The sequence below is a fragment of the Aquarana catesbeiana genome, linkage group LG03 (assembly GCF_042186555.1).
Source record: "Aquarana catesbeiana isolate 2022-GZ linkage group LG03, ASM4218655v1, whole genome shotgun sequence".
NCBI classification, from domain to species: domain Eukaryota; kingdom Metazoa; phylum Chordata; class Amphibia; order Anura; family Ranidae; genus Aquarana; species Aquarana catesbeiana.
This window is the reverse complement of record NC_133326.1, coordinates 712,091,848-712,114,324: the sequence shown is the minus strand read 5'-3', so window position 1 is coordinate 712,114,324 and position 22,477 is coordinate 712,091,848. Positions and strand designations below refer to the sequence as shown.

Below are 22,477 nucleotides of genomic sequence, written 5' to 3'. Positions count from 1 at the left end.
TTCTCATATTTCACCGCACACTATAAGCCTCTCACAATGTGCATTAGAAGCAGCAGAAAGTCAGATAGTGCCTGCCTCATTTCCTGGTTGGAGGACATCAAGCATCATCTAGCTCTTTCCTCCCCAGGCCCACTCCTTTTATTCATTGGATTTGTCCCTGGCCGCCCCTTTCATTCATTGGATTTACACCTGGCCCGCCCCTTTCATTCATTACATTTGCCCCTGGCCCGCCCCTTTCATTCACTGGATTTGTCCCTGGCCCACTCATTTCATTCATTGGATTTGCCCCTGGCCCGCCCCTTTCATTCATTGGATTTGTCCCTGACCCGCCCCTTTCATTCATTGGATTTGTCCCTGACCCGCCCCTTTTATTCATTGGATTTGTCCCTGGCCCGCCCCTTTCATTCATTGTATTTGCCCCTGTCCTGCTCCTTTCATTCAGTGGATTTGCTCCTGGCCTTCCCCTCTCATAAATTGTATCTGCCGCAGCCCGCCCCTTTCATTCATTGGATTTTCCTCCGGCCTGCCCCTTTTATTCATTGGATTTGCTCCTGGCCTGCCCCTTTTATTCATTGGATGTGCTCCTGGCCTGCCCCTTTTAATGTATTGGATTTTCCCTTGACCTGCCCTTCTCATTCATTTTATTTGTATTTGTCCCTGGCTCGCCCCTTTCATTCATTGGATTTACACCTGGCCTGCCCCTTCCATTCATTGAATTTGCCCCTGGCCTGCCCCTTCCATTCATTGGATTTGCCCCTGGCCTGCCCCTTCCATTCATTGGATTTGCCCCTGGCCTGCCCCTTCCATTCATTGGATTTGCCCCTGGCCTGCCCCTTCCATTCATTGGATTTGCCCCTGGCCTGCCCCTTCCATTCATTGGATTTGCCCCTGGCCTGCCCCTTCCATTCATTGGATTTGCCCCTGGCCTGCCCCTTCCATTCATTGGATTTGCCCCTGGCCTGCCCCTTCCATTCATTGGATTTGCCCCTGGCCTGCCCCTTCCATTCATTGGATTTGCCCCTGGCCTGCCCCTTCCATTCATTGGATTTGCCCCTGGCCTGCCCCTTCCATTCATTGGATTTGCTCCTGGCCTTCCTCTTTCAGTAATTGGATCTGCCCCGGCCCGCCCCTTTCATCCATTGGATTTTGTTTCTTTCATTCATGGAGGTTCAGCAGCACACGTCTTCATGCAAATTTAACCTGCCTAGGCCCACCCACTCCTCAAGACCAACACCCACCCATCAATCCATTTTATTATTTTTGCATAACTCCTCCCACTGCTGGTATCAGGACTGAGGACTTCTGAGAGAGGCGGGGTGCTGTGACATTTTCAGGAAGCTATGTATAGCCCACTGCCGGCCCCTCCCACCAGCCATAGAGAAGCACAGAGACCCAGTGATGACATCACTGGGTCTAAAATAAGATATGCAATCAAAATGGAAACGTTTTTATTTAGAAATGTTGATGATGGGGGGAGGGGGAACCAGGGCTAAACGTCACATTTTTTACGTGCGTTACCCCAACATATGATATATGTGAATTAAATATGAGCAACACCTTTCGCTGTTAAATGCACAGATGTGAAAGTGCGTTGTTGCAAAAATTCAAGATGATTTTTTTATTGCATGAGACATGAGGGGCCCCCAGGGGCCCCGTAGTCCCAGCGTGTATCAGATCCCTGCATCTTGTGACAGATCTGATCGATTCGGTGATGGATTTTATACGCGGAGACATCGTTTTCAGTATCACGCCTCAATGGCGGGGGGAGGGCAAGGTGGCCCTTTTAGCGTCACCCCCCGGAGGGCCCGATGGTGGGCACCTCCGGAGAGCAGAGCTCAGGACACACACAGATTCCCCCCAGGAAGAGCGGGGGAGGGGGCTCATTAAAAAGCCCTCAATTTATAATAATTACACTAATTGGCGCAATGTAAACATGTCGCGTCCCATTTCCTGAGTGCGGCTCAGCCGCTCCCCCCATCCCCCCCCCTCCGCCAACATCAGCAGACAGCTTTAAACAAACTCAGCTAATTACCCCTCCAGCCTTAAATAAACTCCAGATGGGGGCTCCCCCCCCCCATCTTCCAGGGACTGTCATCCCTATCAGGGTCTAGGACAGTCATCAATAACTAATCAATGACTTATCGGTGGTGATCGATGCCAGAGATGACAGTTCCTATGTTGAGGGATGGGTTCCTTAAAAAAAAAAGTGGTTTGCAGCACCAGAGCCCTGGGTTCAGTCTTCACCAGAGGCTGAGCAACCAAACCTTCCACCCATTGCCTGACACTCCCTGAAACTACAGGACCATCACCGAGCACAACATTGTATCAACTTGTGAACAACGCAAAGAGCTGGTAAATGTCCCGAGATCTGATTGGCTGTGGCTAGCCATGGGGGGAGCCATATCTACAAGAAAAACCTAAGTTCCCGGGTCTGTACACCTTCTGTGGCCATTATGAGGGGTGCCCACCATCCCTGTGCTGGGTTCCTGGGTCTGTACACCTGCTGTGCCCATTATGAGAGGTTCCCACCATCCCTGTGCTGAGTTCCCAGGTCTGTACATCTGCTGTGCCCATTATGAGGGGTTCCCACCATCCCTGTGCTGAGTTCCTGTGTCTGTTCACATTCTGTGGCCATTATGAGGGGTGCCCACCATCCCTGTGCTGGGTTCCCGGGTCTGTACCCCTGCTGTGCCCATTATGAGAGGTTCCCACCATCCCTGTGCTGAGTTCCCGGGTCTGTACACCTGCTGTGCCCATTATGAGAGGTTCCCACCATCCCTGTGCTGAGTTCCCAGGTCTGTACACCTGCTATGCCCATTATGAGGGGTTCCCACCATCCCTGTGCTTGCTGAGTTCCTGGGTCAGTTCACATTCTGTGGTCATTATGAGGGGTGCCCACCATCCCTTTGCTGAGTTCCTGGGTCTGTTCACATTCTGTGGCCATTATGAGAGGTTCCCACCATCCCTGTGCTGAGTTCCCGGGTCTGTACACCTGCTGTGCCCATTATGAGAGGTTCCCACCATCCCTGTGCTGAGTTCCCGGGTCTGTACACCTGCTGTGCCCATTATGAGAGGTTCCCACCATCCCTGTGCTGAGTTCCCAGGTCTGTACACCTGCTATGCCCATTATGAGGGGTTCCCACCATCCCTGTGCTTGCTGAGTTCCTGGGTCAGTTCACATTCTGTGGTCATTATGAGGGGTGCCCACCATGCCTTTGCTGAGTTCCTGGGTCTGTTCACATTCTGTGGTCATTATGAGGGGTTCCCACCATCCCTGTGCTGAGTTCCCAGGTCTGTACACCTGCTATGCCCATTATAAGGGGTTCCCACCATCCCTGTACTGAGTTCCTGGGTCAGTTCACATTCTGTGATCATTATGAGGGGTGCCCACCATCCCTTTGCTGAGTTCCTGGGTCTGTACACCGGTTGTGCCCATCATGAGGGGATGCATAGAGAGTTGTGATCTTCCATGGAAACTCCTGAGATCCACAGCTCTTCATTTATGAATGTGCTTCACTCCACCTCCTGTGTGATCAGTGACCCTGGGGTGGCCCTGATGAGCAGGGTGACAGTTTGGAGAGTCAGCTCCACCATCAGTCAATGATTATCCAGCTTCGTCCATCCATCATGTCAGATGAATCCAGGCTGGACAGTGACTGGTGGGCGGCCAGAGGAAGAGTCAGCAGATAATGGGGTCGGGAGGGCCAGGGGTGGACAACCATTGATTGAAGAGGGAAGACAATGGTTCCTCAGGCACACATACAGAGAAATATGTGTACAATACAGGGGGGCCACACCCGGCCTTTATCTGTACATAATGACCCCCTCATCACACTCAGCATTGTGCTGAGATTAAACCATTTCCTGAGCAGAGCTGGACAACGGAGGGGCCGCCCACACCACCACCGCCTAGGACAGAAGAAAATGTAGACAATATGTCGCTGGTCATCAAATCCCAATAACAGAACAATACAACGCATTCACTTCTCTGCAATGGGTTAAAGTTCTTTATGTATAAATTTTGAATTTCCCTAAATTCACTTTTAGATTTCTAAAAAAAAAAAAAAATATTTATGATGAATTGGACTAAAAATAAAAAAAATAAATATAACATTTAGAATAATAATAATAAAAATATATCTATATATATATATATATATCTATATATCTATATATATATATATATATCTATATATCTATATATCTATCTATATATCTATATAGATATATATATATATATCTATAGATATCTATCTATAGATGTATATCTATAGATATAGATAGATAGATATCTATCTATCTATATCTATAGATATATATAAACATGAAAATAAATAAATAAAAACCACCAAAAAATAAAAATAAATAAATAAAAACCCCAAAAAAATAAAAATAAATAAATAATATTTTTTAAAAACTCAAATTCGGCCAACAAATTCTAATACCTGACTGACTGATTACAACCACAAACAGAAGACCTGATAAAAATGAAAAACAACAGATATGAAATTTTATTTTATTTCATTCCGTTCTATCGTTGTGTGTGTGTGTTTTACTTTTTGTATGGTATTATTACAACATTTTCTTTTTTCCCCACATATAGTTATTTGAAATAGATTTTTTTGCAGTATTTTTTTTTTAATTGTTACGTAAAATGCAAAAAAAAAAAAAACTTTATTCTGATTTAAAAAACAAAATGTCCGCCGATTTCCAATACCTGACTGATTGATTACACAAAAAGAATTGATCAAATAAAGAAAAAAAAAAAAGAAAAAGACATGAAATTTTAATTTGCTCTTTTGCTTTTTTTTTCCTTTTTATTTTTTATTGTTATTTGAAGCATTCTATTGTAGGTATTAATGGTGTGTTTTTCTTGCTCTAAGGTATTTTCTATGAATAGTTATATGGAATAGGAAAATAAAAAATTATATATTTTGGATTTTTTTTTTATTTATTATTTTGTTGCATATGATCTCATTTTTCTATTTTTTTTTCTTTTTTCATTTTTTCAGCCCTGATAAGGGGAAATGATTCCAGACTCTGAAATGTGTTCTTTTAAATTCTGCTGAATAGAATATTATGTTGGAACCTTTGACCAGTATCCGGTGCTCTCACAAATGCTAATATAGTTGGGCTTTGCTCCTGAACCCCCTACCCCCCCAGGAGGCTTTTGAAACACATGGGGGGGGGGCAGCCTCAGTGCCGGGACAATATCATCCACTGCCCAGGGCAAAAATGCCAAATTATACCTCCCACCCCCTTTATTATGTGAAAGCTTATGGGGAGGGGGGGGGAGCACAGCCTGCACCTCCTCCCGGCACTCTCCTCCTCTCCTTGCCATTTCCAGCACTGGGCTGACAGAAGTAGTGATGCGGCTGTCACTACTCCTGTCAGTCTTATAATAGAAAGGACTTGCGGAGCCCCCATCCCCACAATACACATTGCGCCCAGGGCACCTGTCCCTTCCACCCACCCCCATTGTCCCAGCCCTGGACAGCCTTACCAAACTGCTCAGCTTGATTAATAATTCAAGAAAAGGTGGATGTGAGGCGCAGGAATCCATTCTTTTATCAGTCGTGGAGTGTTGGTTGAACTTGATGACTGGACCTCGATAGTTCTAACAGAATTTTTTATTTTTTTTGCTTCCTGCTGTCTCAGTGACAACCACACCCACTAAATATATGGGTGTCACGGGGACAGGAAGTGAGTGCTAATCTCATGGAGTCACTCACCAGGCACAAGGAAGGCCAGACAACTGGAACTGTATACTGGTTCAGGGTTAGTAACTCTAAGGGGCCCATTTATAAAGAAAAAATAGTCTCAGCATTCGCATCCCTGTGTTGTTTATTTTCTATGATTGCCAGTGCCATCTAGTGGCCATAATTTGCTATTTTCTTGATTGAGGTATTTTAGGAAAATGCTGCATTATGGGCCTTAGGTGGCGCCAACGTTTATAGGAAACAGGCGCATTACAGCTGTGCAAATGCTAACACATTGGCGCAATTCATTTTTGAACACTTTTTTTTGTTATAAATAGACCTCTAAGTATTGGAGTAGGAGGATCACTGTGACATCCAAGCAAGTAGCATTTTCAGAAGATCAGCAATGGCAGCCTTTTTTGTTTCACTTATGAAAGGTTTCCTTGTGTTGAATCTCTCCAGTTCACCCACTACTCTGTCTTCTGATTACTGATAGTCTGGGAACACCATTTGTCTAGACATGTGGCTTTGCTCTCCTGGGTTTACAAGCTCCACCCACTGTGCTATCCAATGCCAGCCAAACACATGGTGAGATATCCTGCATTACTTTGTGTCTCTGCCCCTCCCACAATGGTGAGATCTCCCTGCATTAGTTTGTGTCTTTGCCCCTCCCACAATGGTGAGATTTCCCTGCAGTAGTTTGTGTCTCTGCCCCTCCCACAATGGTGAGATATCCTGCATTAGATTGTGTCTCTGCCCCTCCCACAATGGTGAGATCTCTCTGCAGTAGTTTGTGGCTCTGCCCCTCCCACACTTGTGAGATTTCCCTGCAGTAGTTTGTGTCTCTGCCCCTCCCACAATGGTGCGATTCCTTGCAGTAGTTTGTGTCTCTGCCCCTCCCACAATGGTGAGATTTCCCTGCAGTAGTTTGTGTCTCTGCCCCGAGATCTCCCTGCAGTAGTTTGTGTCTCTGCCCCTCCCACAATGGTGAGATCTCCCTGCAGTAGTTTGTGTCTCTGCCCCTCCCACACTTGTGAGATTTCCCTGCAGTAGTTTGTGTCTCTGCCCCTCCCACAATGGTGCGATTCCTTGCAGTAGTTTGTGTCTCTGCCCCTCCCACAATGGTGAGATTTCCCTGCAGTAGTTTGTGTCTCTGCCCCGAGATCTCCCTGCAGTAGTTTGTGTCTCTGCCCCTCCCACAATGGTGCGATTCCCTGCAGTAGTTTGTGTCTCTGCCCCTCCCACAATGGTGAGATTTCCCTTCAGTAGTTTGTGTCTCTGCCCCTCCCACAATGGTGAGATTTCCCTTCAGTAGTTTGTGTCTCTGCCCCTCCCACAATGGTGAGATTTCCTTGCAGTAGTTTGTGTCTCTGCCCCTCCCACAATGGTGAGATTTCCATGCAGTAGTTTGTGTCTCTGCCCCTCCCACAATGGTGAGATCTCCCTGCAGTAGTTTGTGTCTCTGCCCCTCCCACAATGGTGCGATTCACTGCAGTAGTTTGTGTCTCTGCCCCTCCCACAATGGTGAGATTTCCCTGCAGTAGTTTGTGTCTCTGCCCCTCCCACAATGGTGAGATCTCCCTGCAGTAGTTTGTGTCTCTGCCCCTCCCACAATGGTGCGATTCCCTGCAGTAGTTTGTATCTCTGCCCCTCCCACAATGGTGAGATTTCCCTTCAGTAGTTTGTGTCTCTGCCCCTCCCACAATGGCGAGAGTTCCCTGCAGTAGTTTGTGTCTCTGCCCCTCCCACAATGGCGAGAGTTCCCTGCAGTAGTTTGTGTCTCTGCCCCTCCCACAATGGTGCGATTCACTGCAGTAGTTTGTGTCTCTGCCCCTCCCACAATGGTGAGATTTCCCTGCAGTAGTTTGTGTCTCTGCCCCTCCCACAATGGTGCGATTCCCTGCAGTAGTTTGTATCTCTGCCCCTCCCACAATGGTGAGATTTCCCTTCAGTAGTTTGTGTCTCTGCCCCTCCCACAATGGCGAGAGTTCCCTGCAGTAGTTTGTGTCTCTTCCCCTCCCACAATGGTGAGATTTCCCTGCAGTAGTTTGTGTCTCTGCCCCTCCCACAATGGTGCGATTCACTGCAGTAGTTTGTGTCTCTTCCCCTCCCACAATGGTGAGATTTCCCTGACGTAGTTTGTGTCTCTGCCCCTCCCACAATGGTGAGATCTCCCTGCAGTAGTTTGTGTCTCTGCCCCTCCCACAATGGTGCGATTCCCTGCAGTAGTTTGTATCTCTGCCCCTCCCACAATGGTGAGATTTCCCTTCAGTAGTTTGTGTCTCTGCCCCTCCCACAATGGCGAGAGTTCCCTGCAGTAGTTTGTGTCTCTGCCCCTCCCACAATGGCGAGAGTTCCCTGCAGTAGTTTGTGTCTCTGCCCTTCCCACAATGGTGCGATTCACTGCAGTAGTTTGTGTCTCTGCCCCTCCCACAATGGTGAGATTTCCCTGCAGTAGTTTGTGTCTCTGCCCCTCCCACAATGGTGAGATCTCCCTGCAGTAGTTTGTGTCTCTGCCCCTCCCACAATGGTGAGATTTCCATGCAGTAGTTTGTGTCTCTGCCCCTCCCACAATGGTGAGATTTCCATGCAATAGTTTGTGTCTCTGCCCCTCCCACAATGGTGAGATTTCCTTGCAGTAGTTTGTGTCTCTGCCCCTCCCACAATGGTGAGATTTCCATGCAGTAGTTTGTGTCTATGCCCCTCCCACAATGGTGAGATTTCCCTGCAGTAGTTTGTGTCTCTGCCCCTCCCACAATGGTGAGATTTCCCTGCAGTAGTTTGTGTCTCTGCTCCTCCCACAATGGTGAGATTTCCTGCATTCGTTTGTGTCTCTGCCCCTCCCACAATGGTGAGATTTCCTGCAGTAGTTTGTGTCTCTGCCCCTCCCACAATGGCGAGAGTTCCCTGCAGTAGTTTGTGTGTCTGCCCCCCACAATGGTGAGATTTCCTTGCAGTAGTTTGTGTCTCTGCCCCTCCCACAATGGTGAGATTTCCATGCAATAGTTTGTCTCTGCTCCTCCCACAATGGTGAGATTTCCTTGCAGTAGTTTGTGTCTCTGCCCCTCCCACAATGGTGAGATTTCCTTGCAGTAGTTTGTGTCTCTGCCCCTCCCACAATGGTGAGATTTCCTTGCAGTATTTGTGTCTCTGCCCCTCCCACAATGGTGAGATTTCCATGCAGTAGTTTGTGTCTATGCCCCTCCCACAATGGTGAGATTTCCCTGCAGTAGTTTGTGTCTCTGCCCCACCCACAATGGTGGGATTTCCCTGCATTAGTTTGTGTCTCTGCCCCTCCCACAATGGTGGGGTTTGCCTGCATTAGTTTGTGTCTCTGCCCCTCCCACAATTAAGAGATTGCCTTGCAGTAGTTTGTGTCTCTGCCCCTCCCACAATGGTGAGATTTCCATGCAACAGTTTGTCTCTGCCCCTCCCACAATGGTGAGATTTCCTTGCAGTAGTTTGTGTCTCTGCCCCTCCCACAATGGTGAGATTTCCCTGCAGTAGTTTGTGTCTCTGCCCCTCCCACAATGGTGAGATTTCCATGCAATAGTTTGTCTCTGCCCCTCCCACAATGGTGAGATTTCCTTGCAGTAGTTTGTGTCTCTGCCCCTCCCACAATGGTAAGATTTCCATGCAGTAGTTTGTGTCTCTGCTCCTCCCACAATGGTGAGATTTCCATGCAATAGTTTGTGTCTCTGCCCCTCCCACAATGGTGAGATTTCCTTGCAGTAGTTTGTGTCTCTGCCCCTCCCACAATGGTGAGATTTCCCTGCAGTAGTTTGTGTCTCTGCCCCTCCCACAATGGTGAGATTTCCCTGCAGTAGTTTGTGTCTCTGCCCCTCCCACAATGGTGAGATTTCCCTGCATTAGTTTGTGTCTCTGCCCCTCCCACAATGGTGAGATTTCCCTGCAGTAGTTTGTGTCTCTGCCCCTCCCACAATTAAGAGATTGCCTTGCAGTAGTTTGTGTCTCTGCCCCTCCCACAATGGTAAGATTTCCATGCAATAGTTTGTCTCTGCCCCTCCCACAATGGTGAGATTTCCTTGCAGTAGTTTGTGTCTCTGCCCCTCCCACAATGGTGAGATTTCCTTGCAGTAGTTTGTGTCTCTGCCCCTCCCACAATGGTGAGATTTCCATGCAATAGTTTGTCTCTGCCCCTCCCACAATGGTGAGATTTCCTTGCAGTAGTTTGTGTCTCTGCCCCTCCCACAATGGTAAGATTTCCATGCAGTAGTTTGTGTCTCTGCTCCTCCCACAATGGTGAGATTTCCATGCAATAGTTTGTGTCTCTGCCCCTCCCACAATGGTGAGATTTCCTTGCAGTAGTTTGTGTCTCTGCCCCTCCCACAATGGTGAGATTTCCCTGCAGTAGTTTGTGTCTCTGCCCCTCCCACAATGGTGAGATTTCCCTGCAGTAGTTTGTGTCTCTGCCCCTCCCACAATGGTAAGATTTCCCTGCATTAGTTTGTGTCTCTGCCCCTCCCACAATGGTGAGATTTCCCTGCAGTAGTTTGTGTCTCTGCCCCTCCCACAATTAAGAGATTGCCTTGCAGTAGTTGGTGTCTCGGCCCCTCCCACAAAGCCATGATGAACTTCTCTATCTCTCTTGAGTAGTTTGGGTAAACTGGGAATTCTGGTGGCAATCTTTAAGCACTGGTGGGTGGACATGGCCTTTAAGAGCACCAAAACCAGGCAACCCTTATGTCCATGGCTCTGCACAAATATTAAGTGATAACGTCCTGCATGACATGTGAAGAGTTTCCCTGGAAAGAACTGAGTATTTTATCACTTTTATTATCAAATAATTTAATATAAAAAGTAAGGAACAGAATGAAATCTTCACAAATGCATATATATATAAATATATACACGTACTGTACAATCGTAAGTAACCGCGGTCTTCACAGTGCGATATATAGAAAACACGTGTACGTTCCAGACACGCTCAGGGCGGAGAGGCGGTTACGTTGGTCGGCGTACACAACAGAAACGCACGTACGATAATTCTGTTCCCTGTTCACCGTGTATAAGGCCTTATACATTACGGCCACACACTTTATATTGCATCGGTGACATCATGGAGGACACCACTGGGCATCAGAAGTCATTATCAGGGCTTCCTCCTGACGTCCGGACTCGTGGTCCAAGACCAAAGACTTTGGTAAGTTGTAGGCCAACGGTAACAGTCCAGCGGCCTCTGTAAGCCAAAGATTGTCAATCTTCTGGTCAGCTGCAGGCCAATGGTAACAGTCCAGTGGTCCCTGTAGGCCAAAGATGGTCAATCATTTGGTTGACCAGGCCAGTGGTAACTATCCAGTGGTCTCTGCAGGATAACGATGGTCAATCATTTGGTTGACCAGGCCAATGGTAACGCACTAACTGCTCCTTGTAGGCCGAAGGTGGCAACGAAATGGTTAACTGTGGCCCAGGGTCAGGGTTTCAGAGGATGGCCTGACTCTGCAGTCGGAAGGGTTATATTAACTGGTAGTGTATACGGTTTAATGACCATTTGTTGTCTTTAATGGCCACTTGTGGTTCAAGAAACAGAGAGGGTACCAACTTCCATTGCAGTCTCTTGGGTAGTCCTTGGCACGAGCTTGCAGTATAACGGCTGAAGGCACTGGGTTGCAGTTTCATAGTCAAGTGTAGAGCAAATTTGTAATCCAAAAGCCTTTGGAGGCACACTGAAGTCTGTCCATCCTTTGAAGGCACTGGACAACTGTCTGGAATGGCCTCTGAAAGAAATGGGTGATGGTCCAACTGCCTTATGGAGGCAACGGGTAACAGTCAGATAGTCCTTTAAAGGCACTGGAGAACTGTCCTTGGAGGCACTGGGTAACAGTCCAACTGTCCTTTATAGGCACTGGGAAACTGTCCAGCTGGCCTTTTAAGGCACTGGGAAACTGTCCAGCTGGCCTTTGAAGGCACTGGGAAACTGTCCAACTGACCTTTGAAGGCACTGGGAACCTGTCCAACAGTTCCTGGAGGCACTGGTTTGCAGTCCAAAAGTCTTTTGAAAACCATTAGTAACACGGTGCAGAAACTGGCGGAAGCTTCTCCGGTGGAATGATTTGTTGTAGACTAGACAGAATTTTCTTCTGATGGCCAGCAAGGGTGATGCCCATTCGAAGGAGATCTCTGAAAAGGAAACAAGAGGATTACTCAATATGCATTCAATTTATGAGCCCAAATAACAATTTCTCTGTCCCTAATCAACCCCAGCCTGCCTTCCATATCAAGCTTTCTCTACTGCCCCCTATGTCCTGTTTGAATAACTATAGCCACTCCCCCCTCTTACCTCCTCTACTGCCTTGTCATTGCATATTACTTGAAGTATAGTTAGACATTATGAACATATCAAAGACAGAGCTTCTGTACCCTCTAATTTGGCAAGAAAGTCGCTATTTTACAGCCTGTGATCTTGTCACAGGGTCCCCGATGCACTCGGCACTTCAGTACCCTGTTGGAGGAGTCACTCTTAGGGAATGCCCAAAAACCAGCCTACTGAATCGGTGAAGATTGAGTGCTTATGGGAACTGTTGCCTATGAGGGCATGTTCACGTTATAGGAGAGTAACGTAAGGCGCCCTTTGTAGACTTCAGTTCGCATGGGCCCTCCGCTTTCACAGTTCGAGTGGTTGGCTCTCAGGGCCTTTTAGGACTACATTCTGTGAGTGTAGGGGCGGGCCTATGGGGGGCTTAGACAGGTTTTTGGGTGGCCAATTTTAGGTTTGTTGTGCATCCAAACAAGTGACTGCAGAGGAGGTTTCCTATTAACTAGAAGCAGGTAGGCTGGATGACCCAGTCTGCAGCTTCAGAATCTGACTTGAGGTTATTTGGAGTAACAGAGACAGTTTGTTATTCAGACACTGATAAAACATTTCCTTGCTTGGATGACATACTCTGTGGTGATCTGCCGCACTCGGCTGAAGGTGGTAAATCCGGCGCTCCTGAAACCCTCTTCGTAACGACCCATCTTGATGGCGTGCAACCACTCGCCCACCGTGGCAAAGGAGGAGTAGTGGGGTGTGCGCTGGTCCAGGAGGGGCTGCTGCGACGACCTGCCAGGGGCAAGGGGGGGAGGGGGAGAGAAGATCCATGGTGGTCAGAAATGCTGCAGAAACACAACTGACCCTCCCCCAAAGTCCAAGGACAATGTCTCTGCTCTGCACAACTGATCGTATGCACCACAGTCATGGCCTTATTTTAAGTAAGATTTTGATTGGACATTTTTACAAAAGGGTGCAGTGGGCGGGTCAATTTTATACCACCAATTTAATAAATTTAGTATAGTCAGCCTTTGTGTTACAAATCAGTTGGTGAAGTTAACTGGACATACCAATCAAAATCGTACTGCCTATGGCCAAAAATTTGTGAAAATACAGTAACCTCACAAAAGTGAGTACACCCCTCACATTTTTGTAAATATTCTATAATATCTTTTCATGTGACAACACTGAAGAAATGACACTTGTCTACAATGTAAAGTAGTGAGTGTACAGCTTGTATAACAGTGTAAATTTGCTGTCCCCTCAAAATAACTCAACACACAGCCATTAATGTCTAAACCGCTGGCAACAAAAGTGAGTACACCCCTAAGTGAAAATGTCCAAATTGGGCCCAAAGTGTCAATATTTTGTGTGGCCACCATTATTTTCCAGCACTGCCTTAACCCTCTTGGGCATTGAGTTCCCCAGAGCTTCACAGGTCACCACCGGAGTCCTCTTCCACGCCTCCATGATGACATCACAGAGCTGGTGGATGTTAGAGACCTTGCGCTCCTCCACCTTCCATTTGAGGATGTCCCTCAGATGCTCAATAGGATTTAGGTTGGAGACATGCTTGGCCAGTCCATCACCTTTACCCTCAGTTTCTTTAGCAAGGCAGTGGTCATCTTGGAGGTGTGTTTGGGGTCGTTATCATGTTGGAATACTGCCCTGCGGCCCAGTCTCTGAAAGGCGGGGATTGTGCTCTGCTTCAGTATGTCACAGTACATGTTGGCATTCATGGTTCCCTCAATGAACTGTAGCTCCCCAGTGCTGGCAGCACATATGCAGCCCCAGTGTCTTGCCTACAGTCATGCTTGACTGTAGAGAAGACACACTTGTCTTTGTACTCCTCACCTGGTTGCCGCCACACACGCTTGACACCGTCTGAACCAAATAAGTTTATCTTGGTCTCATCAGACCACAGGACATGGTTCCAGTAATCCATGTCCTTAGCCTGCTTGTCTTTAGCAAACTGTTTGCAGGCTTTCTTGTGTATCATCTTTAGAAGAGGCTTCCTTATGGGAAGACAGCCATGCAGACCAATTTGATGCAGTGTGCGGCGTATGGTCTGAGCGCTGACAGGCTGACCCCGCACCCCTTCAACCTCTGCAGCAATGCTGGCAGCACCCATATGTCTATTTCCCAAAGACAACCTCTGGATATGACGCTGAGCAGATGCACTCAACTTCTTTAGTCGACCATGGCGAGGCCTGTTCTGAGTGGAACCTGTCCTGTTAAACCGCTGTATGGTCTTGGCCACCATGCTACAGCTCACCGTAGATGTAAAGAGGATACAAAAATGTGAGGGGTGTACTCACTTTTGTGAGATACCGTAGATGTAAAGAGGATACAAAAATGTGAGGGGTGTACTCACTTTTGTGAGATACCGTAGATGTAAAGAGGATTTCAGGGTCTTGGCAATCTTCTTATAGCCTAGGCCATTTTTATGTAGAGCAACATTTTTTTTTTCAGATCATCAGAGTTCTTTGCCATGAGGTGCCATGTTGAACTTCCAGTGACCAGTATGAGAGTGAGAGCGATAAAACCAAAATTTAACACACCTGCTCCCCATTCACACCTGAGACCTTGTAACACTAACGAGTCACATAACACGGGGGTGGCTGATTGTGCCCAATTTGGACATTTTCACTTAGGGGTGTACTCACTTTTGTTGCCAGCGGTTTAGACATTAATGGCTGTGTGTTGAGTTATTTTGAGGGGACAGCAAATTTACACTGTTATACAAGCTGTACACTCACTACTTTACATTGTAGCAAAGTGTTGTCACATGAAAAGATAGAATAAAATGTTTACAAAAATGTGAGGGGTGTACTCACTTTTGTGAGATACCGTAGATGTAAAGAGGATACAGGCAGCACAGGATACTATGGAGGCTGAAGGGTTAAGCCCATCAAATATGTCTCATATGTATAAAATATATAACAGTAATGAACATGTAGACACTGGAAATCGTTAGATTAACGGTTCCCCATGCGGAGATATCATTAATCTAGGGTCTACTTAAGAACTAGGATCGTGCAGCTGCTAGTTCTATGACTGCATGGAGTCACTGATGGCTGCTGGTCCACATTTAATGATCTGGAACCAAATCAGTGTGACTGGCGGCCCAGAATGATGATCCCATGAGGGGTGTTTATAAACAAACCCTGCCGACTCCAGCATAGAGAAGTACATTGACAGCTGAGACAAACAGGCTGCTGCTGTCAGTGAGCGGGAAAAAAAAGTTTAACATATGATTTCCAATAAAAATAGCAAATACATTTAGGGGTGGTCACGGGACCATTTGGTCATTTGTCTCCCGAAGAAGAGGGCTGGGGGTGGAGATTGAAGGGGATGTCGCAGATCCTAGGAGACTCTGTGTTCCCATACTGTAGGTGGAGACATGCAGGAGTCCCTGTCACCCAACCATGGGCATGGCAGCTAACATCAACAGTCCTAGAGGACCATGCATTCTCATGCCAGAGGAAGGGTTGTGCAGGAGTCACTGAAACTGGAGGGGGCATGGCCACGGACGTCAATGGTCCTAGAGGACCTTGGGGGCATGACAGCTGATGTCAATAGACCTAGAAGATCATGCATGCTCAGGCTGTAGGCTGGGACGTTTAGGAGCCACTGTCACTGAAACTCGAGTGGGGCATAACAGCTGAATTCAATGGCCATAGAGGACGTTGGGGGCATGACAGCTGATGTCCATGGACCTAGAAAACTTTGTGTTATTGGACTGTAGACAGGGACAAGCAGGAGCCACTGGCACTCAACCATTGGCTTGGCAAAAGCCCTAGAGGACCTTGTATTTTTGAGCTGTAAGCTGGGATGTGCAGGAGCCGCTATCACTGAAACTGAAGGGTACATGGCTGCTGACGTCAACGGTCCTAAAGGACATTGGGGGTATGACAGCTGATGTCAATGGGCCTAGAATACTTTGTGTTCCCGGACTGTAGGCGGGGACATGCAGGAGCCACCGTCCCTCAACTATGGGCATTGCAGCCAACATCAAAAGCCCTAGAGGACCATGAATTCCCAGGCTGTCGGCTGGGATATGCAGGAGCCACTGTCACTGAAACTGGAGGAGGCATGGCAGCTGATGTCAATGGCCCTAGAGGACGTTGGGAGCATGACAGCTGATGTCAATGGACCTAGAGGACGTTGGGAGCATGACAGCTGAGGTCAATGGACCTAGGAAACTTTATGTTCCTAGACTGTAGGCAGGGATATGCAGGACCCACTGTCTCTAAACCATGCGCTTGGCAGCTATCAACAGCCCTAGAGTATCTTGTGTTCTCAAGTTGTACATTGGATGTGTGGGAGTCACTGTCGATTAAACCATGGGCATAGCAGCTGACCTCAATGGTCCTAGAGCAGCTTATATTTTCAGGCTGCAGGCTGAGACATGCAGAAGCCGGTGTCACTGAAACTAGAGGGGGCATAGAGTAGTAGCTGACGCCAATGATCCTAGAGAAACTTATATTCTCAGGCTGTAGGCTGGGACATGCAGGAGCCACTGTCACTGAAACTGGAGGGGGCATGGCAGCTCACGTCAATGGCCCTAGAAGATGTTGGGGGCATGACAGCAGATGTAAATAGAGATAGAAAACTTTGTGTAATTGGACTGTAGACAGGGACATGCAGCAGCCACTGGCACTCAACCATTAGCTTGGCAAGGACCTTGCATTCTTGAGCTGTAGGCAGGGATGTGCAGGAGTACCTGAAACAAGAGGGGGCATGGCAGCTGATGTCAATGGCCCTACAGGACCTTGGGGCCATGACATCAGATGTCAATGGACCTAGGAGATCTTGTGTTCTTGGGCTGTAGATGGGGAAATGCAGGAGCCACTGTCACCCAAACCATGGGCTTGGCAGCTATCACCAACAGCCCTAGAGGACCTTGCATTCATAGGGTGTAGGCTGGGACATTCAGGAGCCACTGGCACTCAACCATGGGCCTGGCAGCTATCAACAGCCCTAGGGGACTATGTATTCTTGAGCTGTAGGCTGGGACATGCAGGAGCCACTGTCAGTGAAACTGGAGGAAGCATGGCAGCTGACATCAATGGCCCTAAAGGACGTTGGAGGCATGACAGCTGATGTCAATGGACCTAGAAAACATTGTGCTATTGGACAGTAGACAGGGACATGCAGGAGCCACAGGCACTCAACCATTGACTTCCCAACAGCCCTAGAGGACCTTGCATTCTTAGGGTGTAGGCAGGGAAGTGCAGGAGCCACTGGCACTCAACCATGGGCATTGTGGCCAACAGAAAAAGCCCTAGAGGACCTTGCAGAAGACGCTGTCAAGAGACCTAGGAAACTGTGTTCATGGACTTTCGGTGGGACATGCAGGAGCCACTGTCACTCAACTATGGGCTTGGAAGCTAACATCATGGAGGACCTTGCATTCTGGAGCTGTAGGCAGGAATATGCAGGAGCCACTGTCACTCAACTATGGGTTTGGAAGCTAACATCATGGAGGACCTTGCATTCTGGAGCTGTAGGCAAGAATATGCAGGAGCCACTGTCACTCAACTATGGGCTTGGAAGCTAACATCATGGAGGACCTTGCATTCTGGAGCTATAGGCAGGAATATGCAGGAGCTGCTGTCACACAAATCGGAGGGGAACGTGGCTGCTGTAATCTGATTTTGGGACTACTTACATGACGCCATGTCAGATCGGCTTCCCGTAATTCCCAAATCAGAGGAACAAACGCCAACTGACCACACGAGGAACGGATCTGCTTCCATGCCAGGCATGGTCAGTAATAAAACAGGAAGGGGTTATTTGCTTTGGTTTCTGGCAGGATCACCAGGTAAGTTATGGTTTTAGAAGATGAGAATGAGGATCTTGTACTGGGATTACAGAGAGGAGAAGACTCGTCCCCAAGTTTTTAACCAAAGGGATAATAAATTTTAACTAAGAACAACGGAGGCCCCCAGCGATATACTTCGTCGGGCGTCTTTGTTACATGAGACGTATTTGATGAAGACTTTCACATTTTCAATGTTTAACCTCTAAAGCATCCGATGCAGCAAACTTCCTGCACAGTCCTCCTCTTCCTCCGTCCTTCATGTACAGGATAGATCTGCCCGGGCCGGAGTCTGTTAATTAGGAAGACGAGTGCACAATAATCCCATTATCTCTCCCCGCTACGCCCCGTCCTTTCCATGGCGGCTTCCTCTCTGCCGCATTCTAACCTCTGAACTCCGACCTCAGCCCTGAAGAGCAATGCTCCCGCAATCAGTCTCACTTCCCCCGCTTCGCATAACCCCCCCCCTCTCAGTGCTGCACTCCAGCAAGAGCCTCATAGGGAAAGACTACTATTAATATGTGATTTTATTATCTACTTATCTATTGCAACAGATAAAAACATTCTGAAAAGATTAGAAGTTTTGGACGTAGTTTTGGAGATGATTTAGACCGTTTGCCGTGTTATTACTGCTGTCTGTGTCCCCGCTGGAGAGATTCACCCTCTCTTTGTGTCCTGGTGTCACCGGCACAGAAAGTGAAATCCAAACACCAAACAGAAATAGAGGGGAAAACTTCCAACGGGGACAACTACGAGGGGAGATTTCATCTCTCTTCCTGTTGTGACTCCAGGAAAGGAAGTAAAGGATGTCCTTGTAAAACATATAGTATTGAAAATATAAAAACGTATAAAATATTATTAAATGTTACTATAAAATATAATATAATTATAATATACGCTATTAAATCATTTCATTTATAATAATTATTTATAATTAAAAATAATACATTTGCTACAATAACTGTTACTTTTGATAACTAAATAATTATATTATTAGAATGATATTATATTAGAATTATATAATTCAACATCTGATGATAATTTAATAATATTATATTAATTATATTATATATAAAATATTAAAATAATAATTTGCTAAAAGAATTGTTCCTTTTGATAACTATTATATTATAATTATATTATAATCCTATAATTCAATATTTAATAATAATTTAATAAAACTGTATTATATTAATTTCATTATATAAAAATAATTAGCTATAATAATTGTTACTTTTGATAACTATATAATTGTATTATAATTATATAATTCAACATTTAATGATAATTTAATATTATATTATTGATATTATATGTAAAATATAAAATATTTTGCTAAAATAATTCTTCCCTTTGATAACTATTATATTATAATTATATTATAATCCTATAATTCAATATTTAATTATAATTTAATAAAATTATATTATATTAATTTCATTATATAAAAATAATTTGCTAAAATAATTGTTACTTTTGATAACTATATAATTATATTATTAGAATTATATTACATTAGAATTATATAATTCAACATTTAATAATTTAAAAATATTATATTAATTGTGATTGCGATTGGTTCTGTTATGTGCACTTTACACATGTGTAATTTCAGTTCTTCTTTATTGTTTTTATGTTGTAAAATCAAAATAGACACCTTTAAAAAAAAAATATTATAAATAAAAATATTAATTTGCTAAAATAATTGTTCCTTTTGATAGCTATTATTTTATAATTATATTATAATCCTATAATTCAATATTTAATAACAATTTAATAAAATATTATATTAATTTCATTATATAAAAATAATTTGCTAAAATAATTGTTCCTTTTTGATAACGATTATAATTATATTATTATAGTTATATTATAATCCTATAATTCAATATTTAATAACATTTTAATAAAATGATATTATATTAATTTCATTATATAAAAATAATTTGCTAAAATAATTGTTCCTTTTTGATAACAATTATAATTATATTATTATAGTTATATTATAATCCTATAATTCAATATTTAATAACATTTTAATAAAATATTATATTAATTTCATTATATAAAAATAATTTGCTAAAATAATTGTTCCTTTTTGATAACAATTATAATTATATTATTGTAGTTATATTATAATACTATAATTCAATATTTAATAATAATTTAATAAAATGATATATATTAATTTCATTATATAAAAATGATTTGCTAAAATAATTGTTCCTTTTGATAACAATTATAATTACGGTATATTACTATAGTTATATTATAATCCTATAATTCAATATTTAATAATAATTTAATAAAATTATATTATATTAATTTCATTATATAAAAATAATTTGCTAAAATAATTGTTCCTTTTGGCAACGATTACAATTATATTATTATAGTTATATTATAATCCTATAATTCAATATTTAATAATGTTATATTAATTATATATTAATTATATTTTAAAAAATATAAAATGCTGAATTAAATTTGTTAGCAGGAACATCTTTATTTTTACTCTGTCTTCACTTCCTTCGACATTCCCTGTGCAGCTGCCATGTGACTGTGACTCTCATTTTCTGAGCCTGACATTATTTTCTCAGGCATCACAAAACACCTGATGTTTACCTATCTATTTGTGGCCTGCACCCATCCCCCACCACCACCACCATTTTTTTGGGGGTCTAAAAAACAAGTTTTGTCCTTATTCTTGTCATACACAACAGGACAAGTCCTTAAACTTTAAAGGGAACCCGTCACACATACATAACAATGCCTGAAATAATATTTCAAAGGACACAGCCTATCAATTCACAAGGAACCAGTGATTAGGATAAGTAGGACTCATTTTTATAGTGACCCACGTCGAGAACAAGGCCGTCTCTGTCATGTATGGATGACAGGTTCTCTTGTCTTTCATAGTTAAACCCTTGACTTGACCCCTTGGCCTGCAGGCACCCACTCACCCCGGCTGTTCCCTGGTGGTGATTTTCAGACTGGCGGGGTTGCGGATGAGCTTGTCGAGTGCGCTGACGATTTCCGCGAAGCGGGGGCGGGAGGCCCTGTCCCGTTGCCAGCAGTCCAGCATGAGTTGATGCAGCGCGGAGGGGCAGTCGGGTGGGGCGGGGAGCCGGTAGTCCTGCTCTACGGCGTTGATCACCTAGAGAGACACAGACACGAGAATTATATGTAGGACCCTATATGTGGTGACCTTTTACGAGGAGAACACAAGCAGTAGAGGGGAACTCACGTCTTGGTTGGACATGTCCCAGTATGGCCGCTCTCCGAAGGACATGACTTCCCACATGACGATGCCGTAGCCCCAGACATCGCTGGCGGAGGTAAACTTGCGGAAGGCGATGGCTTCTGGCGCTGTCCAGCGAATCGGTATTTTGCCACCCTAAGAAGAGACAGATGTAGATGTCTTAATGACCCTTCTGCGCTTTCTACTTATTTCCTTCTAGATGATAACGGGGCCTCAGACAGTCTAACTGACAGGGCCCCACCCACAAGCAGACCCCCGCCAGGCTCGGGTCCCCTTCTGTCCCTAACAAAAAAACATGGTAATGCAAACTATCTGCACCATGTCATTTCAGCTATGGGTGGTGTTTGGTGTGCTGAGTCACTCATTGACTTTCTATTATATCTTAATCTTGAGAACTCTAAAAGGCAAGGTGCCCTTGCTGTAGTTCCTGGTTCTGTTCCTGTCCACCAGGAAGTTTTGGGTAAAAATACCACCTTTGTGTGTATTACTTTTACATTCTTCAGAATATAAGATAAAAAAATATAGGGATGGTGTGAACCCCTTATAATGGGCACAGCGTTTGTACAAACTGAGGAACTCAGCACAGGGATGGTGCAAACTCCTTATAATGGGCACAGCAGGTGTACAGACCCAGGAACTCAGCACAGGGATGGTGGGAACCCCTCATAATGGACACAGGGATGGTGGGAAGCCCTCATAATGGGCACAACAGGTGTACAGACCAAGGAACTCAGCACAAGGATGGAGGGAACCCCTCATAATCAGCACAGCAGGTGTACAGACCCGGGAACTCAGCACAGGGATGGTGTGAACCCCTCATAATGGGCACAGCAGGTGTACAGACCCGGGAACTCAGCACAGGGATGGTGAGAACCTCTCATAATGGGCACAGCAGGTGTACAGACTGAGGAACTAAGCACGGGGATCGTGGGAACCTCTCATAATGGACACAGCAGGTGTACACACTCGAGAACTTAGCACAGGGGTGGTGGAAACCCCTCATAATGGGCACAGCAGGTGTACAGACCCAGGAACTCAGCACAGGGATGGTGGAAACCTCTCATAATGGGCACAGCGGGTGTACAGACTGAGGAACTAAGCACGGGGATCGTGGGAACCTCTCATAATGGACACAGCAGGTATACACACTCGGGAACTCAGCACAGGGATGGTGGGAACCTCTCATAATGGGCACAGCAGGTGTACAGACCTAGGAACTCAGCACAGGGATGGTGGGAACCCCTTATAATGGGCACAGCAGGTCTACAGACCTGGGAACTCAGCAGAGGGATGGTGGGAACCCCTCATAATGGGCACAGTAGGTGTACAGACCCAGGAACTAACTGCAGGGTCCTCCCTAGTATAGTCCCAGAGAGACAGAAGAGATTGTCAGAGGAGTTAACTCTCCAGTATTCACCAAA

The 22,477-nt window shown here is 45.3% G+C and overlaps 1 protein-coding gene across 1 annotated transcript in view; it reads right to left on the bottom strand.

Annotated features, from left to right (window-relative positions):
• Positions 1-10,476: 10,476 nt before the first annotated feature.
• Positions 10,477-22,477, bottom strand: part of EPHB4 (EPH receptor B4) — a gene marked incomplete in the record, with an annotated part of 73,441 nt that continues 61,440 nt past the window's right edge. Inside the window, 4 exon segments of the mRNA XM_073623152.1 lie at positions 10,477-11,840; positions 12,604-12,762; positions 20,758-20,951; positions 21,042-21,191. Of these exon segments, the coding sequence (XP_073479253.1) occupies positions 11,726-11,840; positions 12,604-12,762; positions 20,758-20,951; positions 21,042-21,191 (618 nt within the window).